Below are 7,731 nucleotides of genomic sequence, written 5' to 3'. Positions count from 1 at the left end.
CAGCTGATATGAAGTGAGGGGAGATGCACAAGAACACCCAAACTTGTAGACAGTACCCATTTGACCTAGCCTCGATGGCTTGATAATCAGAACTCAATTAGAGGAAGATTACAAAAAAAAAAGGAAACAAGGGTAAATTCTACAATTTGATGAACCTGACCTATACTCATGGAGGCAGTAACTCTAAATACCAACAGAGAGGGAAGGAGTCTTCACATCAAATATGAATGCTTTTCCTTCTGTCCACAGGGTAGATAGGGACGTGCAACTTACACATTGGCTACCTAAAATGAGGGGGCGATAAAGGCACGAAGTGACTGGCTTACAAGGTTTCAAGAGAGAGTTTAATTTAAGAGTGTGTGGGTGAAGAAAGAGTCCCCACTGAATAGTTTTCACCTCGTCTAGATGGTTCTGGTGAAAAGAGATGGGGATAAGATTCGTATGGAATCAGTAGTGAATAATAGTTATCATGACTAACTGCGACTGTCACAATTGTGAAGGTCGAATCTTTGTAACAAAAACAGGGGAATGGTTAATCTTTATAGTCCAGAAACACAGGACCCTAGGACCATCAAGGGAGAAGAGCACAAGAGAATGCGGGACCTTATCCAGAGAAGCAGCAACGTCAGAGACAGAGGCAGAGATGGGGTTACGGACAGGGGGAGTGACTGAGGACTCCAGATTCATGGCAAGACAGGGACTAAGAGATGGTGGCCTCCTGGCTTGCAGACTTGTAGAATGTGCCCTTTGGAGGTGTAAACTATTATACATGACCGAGTGTTTTTTGTGTGTGTGGTTTTTTTTAAAGCTAACGTGATTAGAGAGAAATACTATTAACTGATGGTACATGGAGGGGATTATAATCATTGTAATGAAACATGGTGTATGATTTGTTCAATGTAAAATTGATGATGTGCCTGTAAACTTTCACTCAATCCACAATAAAAATCTTAAAAAAAAAAAAATAGTGCACTCTTTGGCTGTTTGAATATCAGGCGAGCTGTTTGCTTTGGAGGCATCAAGGAAAGACAGTCAGCCCATCAAGGAAAATCCCCTTCTAGGACTGAAACTGAAAGGAAACCCATTATCAGTCTAGTAGGCTTGCTGGTGACCACCTGGGTCTACTTGTGAGTGGGGAAAATGCAGCAATGAAGATATAGGCTGAGTTTGGCCATGTTTCATTGATACTCACTGACCTGGAGATGAGAGTAAGAAGAGGAATGGCTGGCTAGTCTGAAGTTGAGGAAAATGTATAAACTCTTAAGCCCATGGGAACTGACCTAGCCTGTGGAGGCTAGGACTGACAGTGGAGTGGCCAGCTGGTCTGAAGTGTAGGGAGGTGTGTGTGAACTCCCAAACTTGCAGCTAGTACCCACTTGACCTAGCTTGAATGGCTAGTTGACTAGAACAAGAACCAAGGAAGAATAAGATGTTTGATACTGAGAAGAAGCGCAATTTGACAAATCAGACTTTTGCCTATGTATGCAGTGACTCAAAATTCTAACCGCCATGGAAGGATCCTTTACATCAAGGAATAATCTTTCCTCAGTGTACTGGCTTGATGTCGTTGTTGTTAAGTACCGTGGAGTTGGTTCCCACTCATAATGACCCTGCACAGGGTTTCTGAAGCTGTGAATTTTTCTGGGAGCAGAAAGCCTCATCTTTCTCCTGCAGAACAGCTAGAAGTTTCGAACTGCTGACCTTGTGGTTAGCAGCCTGATTCATGACCACTACGCTACCAGAGAAATGTCAACATTGGCTATGAAAAATAGGACAGCTATAAAGGCAAGAAGTGGCTAGCTTTCAAGTTTTCATGAGTGTGCTTTGTTGCAGAACAAGGGGTTAAGGCAGACTCCCCATTGAATAGTTTCCTTCTTTCCTAGATGGATTTGGTGAAAGGGGATGGGGACAACGTTAGTGACAGGATTTTATGACTGAATTGTGAATAACTGTTTCCAGGATTAATTGTGATAGCCACAACTGTAGCTGTAGAAGATGCGTAACTAAAGGGAGGACTAGTAAATCTTTCATTTTAGAAACAGATGATTCCAGAACCATCAAGAATGAAAAGTATGAGTGGAGCATGAGATCCCTACCTAGAAAAGCAGCATATATATTCTGTTTTGTTTTGTAAGCGTACGTCGAATATTTTTGCCTTGTTCATTTGTGAAATATAAGAGGTAAATCGAGAGCCACAGGGAGGAAGCAGGATAAATGTTGTTGCTGGGAAGGGATTTTAATCATTGAGAAGAAACAAGGTGTATAGTTTGCTGAATGTAGAGCTGTGATCTTGTCTGTAAACCTTCACCCAATTCACAATAAAAAGTTAATTAAAAAAATATATATAGCATAAAAAGTGTTTCAGGTATGAAGATTACTGAAATGGGAAATGTTTTATTACAAATATATTTACCACAATATTTTTTTAAAAAGTGTTCCAGGCATAAATATCATAATGTGTCCCAGTACTCTTCATTCTGGTATAAAGAAGATCTGTAGTAGTGATTAGCAAGAGGATCTAAGTCCCCATGGAAAAAGGGACACAAAGAGTTTTAAAACTCTTCATAACTGTAACTATAAATATAGATAATCTTAACATTTTTCTAGATCATCAAAGGAGGGATGAGCTTGGTGATGAATTAATAAGGAAACTGCTTAAGAGCAAGAAATACCAAACTCAGACTCTTGAGCTTACTGTTTTACCATCTGATAAAAACTCTGCTCTTTATCATTACTAATATAAAACATTCTCAAACTTTGGTACCCATCACAGAATTACCTAATAAAACTTGTTAATCATGTATGTCTGACGTAGACTTACTAAATTCGAATCTTTAGGTGTGTGTGTTGGGGGTGGGGGAGGGCAGTATCTCTATTAAAACAGACTTAGTTGCGTATCTTTTGACCAATGTTAATTAAAAATATGGGCTGTCTAAAATATGCATGGAGTCCTGGTGTGGCACTATATGATAGGCACTTGACTGAAAGGTCGGCTGGAACTGCAAGGTTGGCAGTTCAAATTCACCAGCCACCCCTCAGGAACCCTATACAGGGTTGCTATGAGTTGGAAGTGACTCAACAACACTTAACAACAACAACAAACTACACATTAATTATTACTAACTGTGGAATATGAAAATTAGTTCTTAGGGAGACAAGATAAACCTATTTACAGCATGTTAAGGTAACTTCATTACCTTCATATAATTGTTTTCATCAAACATCATATATATCTATAAATGTTATATGTAAGTTTTGATTCCATGGCAAACTCATAGAGAAACACACACACATACACAGCACACACACATTTTTAACAAACTAGGCTTCCCACTCCTCTTAAAATTTGGTACAACTTCCTATACATACTTGATCTGCATGGAGCATACTCAACAGTCTTTGCTCCGTCTTGAAGAAAGCATGTTCCAACAGGCTCTCTCTCCTGTTTCATTTCAGTCCTCCAGTGGTATAATGGGGCGCAGGCCTAAAATCACAAAGCATAGTTTATGATATAACAGCTCTCTGGAAAAAATAGGATTTCAGACCATCTTCATCAAAGGAGCTCTGGAAGTATAGTGGTTATGAGTCGGGCTATTAACCTCAAGGTCAGCAGTTCAAAACTACCAGCTGTTCCGCAGGAGAAAGATGATGTTTACTGCTCCTGTAAAGATTTACAGCCTTGGAAACCCTACAGAGGGTTGCTTTGAGTAGGAACCAAATCCACAGCACATCACCACCACCACCATCATACTACCCCAGATATTAACATCACTTTCTAAGCATTAATAAAAACTAATAAACCCCATACCTTGAATTCCCCATAACATCATTGGATAAACATTTAAAAAGAAGCACTTTACTCATGTTTTTTCTGAATACCATAATTGTAGTCCAAATATGTTCTTTCCCCTCAAAACAGTTTGAAAAATAATTATTTGAGGTAGCATGCTTTTTAAAGTTACATGCTCAGCTGAAAGTCACAAACAAAATTGACTCTTGAACCATATAACAGTTTCAAGCACAAAGGAGATGCCCTTAAATTAACACTTAATTTATTATGTAAGAAATAGAACGTAGCATATCTGTATTCACATGCTAAATAACCTAAGTGGTTTCTTTTGTATCCAAAGTTACAGATTTCAACACCACTTATAAACAGTAGAATGATACATGTTTTGGTAACACAGCAATCTACCAAAAGTGTAACAATTCAATGAAAACATTTCAATGGATTTTCTATAATACTTTTTGAAGCAACACACATCGCCAACATCAACACTGGGTTAATGTTCACTCTGAAAACAGGCTCCCATGCTTTTCTACACATAGCCAAGGCTCCAGAATAGATTGTTTGCTCTATCTGCTTGCTTCTGCATTTTTACATCTCTATCTAGTATGCACCCATTTCTCAACCCATCCACCGTCCACCATTCTTTAAAGTCCTGCTGAAATTTTATCTCCCTAAGCAAACTCTTCCTAGTATTAGATGCCAGCAAATCAGTTCTGGCTCACAGCAATCCTATATACAACAGAACAAAACACTGCCTGGGCCTGCCCCATCCTCATAATCATTAGTATGCAAGAGGCCATTGTTGCAGTCACTGTGTCTGTTCATTTCACTGGGTATGGCTTCGCTGACTCTCTATTTTACCAGCATGATGTCCTTCTCCAGGGACTGGTCCCACCTGATAACACTGTCAAATGCCCCCCAATCACAAGTAGAATCTCTCTCTCTCTGAGTCTGACATCTGCATTCTAATTTGTATTAGAGGTAAACTCAGCCACCCTCCACTCCATCTTTTAGTCTACATGTTTCCTAAGGACACGCCAGTATCTTGCACATCTTTCTGTTTCCTTGGCACAGAATAAATCCTCACTAAACATTCGTGACATAAGGATGCAATATAAGAAGAAAGTAAAGAATAAATAAGGGTAACAACATGATGAACACAATGAATGCCACTGGATTGTACAAGTAAATGTTGTTGAGTTGACAATTTACAGTGTTTACACACACACAGATTTTATATAGATAGATAGATAGATAGATAGATAGATAGATAGATATCCTGTGACATCTTGCATAGGGTCACTATGACACCATGTGTTGAACTGAGGCAAAGGCACTTAACAATAACTACAACTATAACATATATATATATATCCAAAGAGCGCCTGGTGGGTTTCAACTGCTGACCTTTCGGTTTAGCAGTTCAGTGATTATCCTACAGTGCCACATCAGGATATATACATATACACATTTGTTGCTGTTGTTGTTAAGTGCTGTATAGTCAGTTCCGACTCATAGCAACCCTGTATAGGGTTTCCAAGGTGTGGCTGGTGAGTTTGAACCACCAACCAAGCAGTTCAAACCGACCCTGTGTCCAAGTGCTTATCCTACAGCACCACACACCAGGTTATATAAACTTGTTGTTACGTGCTGTGGAGTAGGTTCCGACTCATAGCGACCTTGTACAGGGTTTCCGAGGCTATAAATCTTTATGGGAGCAGAAAGCCTCATCTTTCTCCCACAGAGCAGCTGGTAGTTTCGAACTGCTGACCTTGCGGTTTGCAGCCCGATTTGTAACCACTATGCTACCAGAGCTCCTTAGCATAGTTTAAAAAGAAAAATGAAGAGACGTTAGGTACTTCGAAGAAGAGGATGAAATTTATAGGGAAGTTGACTTTTCTTAAATTATTATTGTTGTTATTAAGTGCCATTGAGTTGGTTTTGACTCAGAGACTCTGTGTAGGATTTCCAAGGAGCAGCTGGTGGGTTTGAACTGCTGACATTGTGGTTAGCAGTCCAGTGCTTGTCCTACAGCACACAGCAGGACCCCTTTCATAAATTTCTTGTGTGCAATAAAATCTTCCTTTAATGGTGATAAATATCCCTTAAAATCAAGGTTTTAAATTATGTTCCTTGGTGGAAAAAAGAAGTAACAATTTACTTTCATAAATGTACATAAATAATTAAGGCCTTGGAAACCCAATAAGGAAGTTCTATCCTGCCTAATAGGGTCACTATAAGTCAGTATCAACTCAATGGCAAGAGGTTTGGAATTTGGATTTAGGTCACTGTATTCCTAGACCACTAGCTCATCTAACAAGTACTAAAGTACAGTACTAAAATAATAGCCATGTGTCCCTAGAGATCATAGTAAATGATGGCCAAAGACATTGTCCCTTATTTCTAGAAAACTTCATACCTCTCTTTAGTTGCTTCTTCCTTTCTCCAACTTGTACTTCTAATTTATTTCCAGTCCAAAAAAAATCAAAGTACATCATATATTCCTATTTGTTTACTTATTTAGCTTCTATATGATAAAAGAAGACAAAATAAAACTTCTTAGTGAAATACTAGAAAGTTAGCTTAAATCAGCCTTACAAATAATCTTTAAAATTTACATATTCATGAAGAATTATCTACTTGATTTTATTCCATATACACCATAGAGTCTAAACCTTGACTTCTTAGAAAACATTTCCTTTTCACTGCAAATACTATTTGGTAACTCCAACCTTTATAATTAAGCATAACTGGTTTAAATCATTTTCTAGCATTGTGGACAAATCCCATGACAAATAAGTACACATCTGTAATCTATTAGCATTCTAGTTAGCCAGTCTAGACCACAGATATGCTATAATCATAACCACACTATCTGAAGGCCAAGCAGAATTTGCATACGGTATATATGTGTATGCGATGCTTTGGCAGTGAGATTATAGCACACTGTGTAGCCAGGAAACACAATGAGGAAAGCTTTGTGCAACACAGAGCAAGGGAACAGAGAAGGGTAATTATATCACCAAGAACTGCAGTTAAGATTAAATGAGACAACTCATACAAAATGCTTAGTCCCTGGAATATAAGTGCTCAAAAAAAATAATAAAAAGCTATCTATTTTCATTATTTTCTGGTACTATAATAATATTTACATATATCATACGTTTTATTATGCAGGGAACACAAACTAAAGAGGAATAGCATGGCATCCATTATCAAAAAGAATATTTCAAATTCTATCTTAAAGTACAATGCTGTCTGTAATAGGAAAATATCCATATGTCTACAAGGAAGAACAGTTAATACCATTATTATTCTAATTTACACACCAACCATGAAAGCCTGTGATGATGAAATTAAAGAATTCTACTAATTTTTTTCAGTTTGAAATTGATCAAACATAAAAATCAAGATGAACTGATAATTACTAGTGATTGGAATGCAAATGTTGAAAACAAAGATGAAGAATCAGTAGTTACAAAATATGGCCGAGGTAGTAGAAAAGATGCTGAAGATCACATGATAGAATTTTACAAGACTAATGACTTCTCCATTACAAATATTTTTTGAAACAACTTAAAAAGTGACTATACATATGAGCCTCACCAGGTAGGATACACAGAAATCAAAGTGACTACATCTGTGGGAAGAGATGGTGGAAAAGCTCCATGTCATCAGCCAAAACAAGGCCAGGGACTGTCTTTCGGACAGACCATCAATTTCTCATATGCAAGTTTAGGATTAAGCTGAAGAAAATGAAAAGAAGCTGACAAGAGCCAAAATATGACTTTGAACATATCCCACCAGAATTTGGAAACCATCTCAGGAACAGATTTGACGCATTAGATACTAAAGATTGAAGTCCAGAAGAATTGCAGAATGATATCAAGAACATCATACAGAAAAAAAGCAAAAGGTCATTAAAAATACAAGAAAGAATT

The 7,731-nt window shown here is 37.8% G+C and overlaps 1 protein-coding gene across 1 annotated transcript in view; it reads right to left on the bottom strand.

Annotated features, from left to right (window-relative positions):
• The window catches only part of ITGAV (integrin, alpha V), a 159,682-nt gene that overhangs the window by 88,834 nt on the left and 63,117 nt on the right, over nt 1–7,731 (bottom strand). The window contains exon 4 of the mRNA XM_006864065.1: nt 3,370–3,484. Coding sequence (XP_006864127.1) covers nt 3,370–3,484 — 115 coding nt within the window. The remainder of the gene's footprint in view (nt 1–3,369; nt 3,485–7,731) is intronic.

The sequence above is a fragment of the Chrysochloris asiatica genome, unplaced genomic scaffold, assembly GCF_000296735.1.
Source record: "Chrysochloris asiatica unplaced genomic scaffold, ChrAsi1.0 scaffold00059, whole genome shotgun sequence".
NCBI lineage: Eukaryota > Metazoa > Chordata > Mammalia > Afrosoricida > Chrysochloridae > Chrysochloris > Chrysochloris asiatica.
This window is presented reverse-complemented; position numbering and strand designations above follow the sequence as displayed.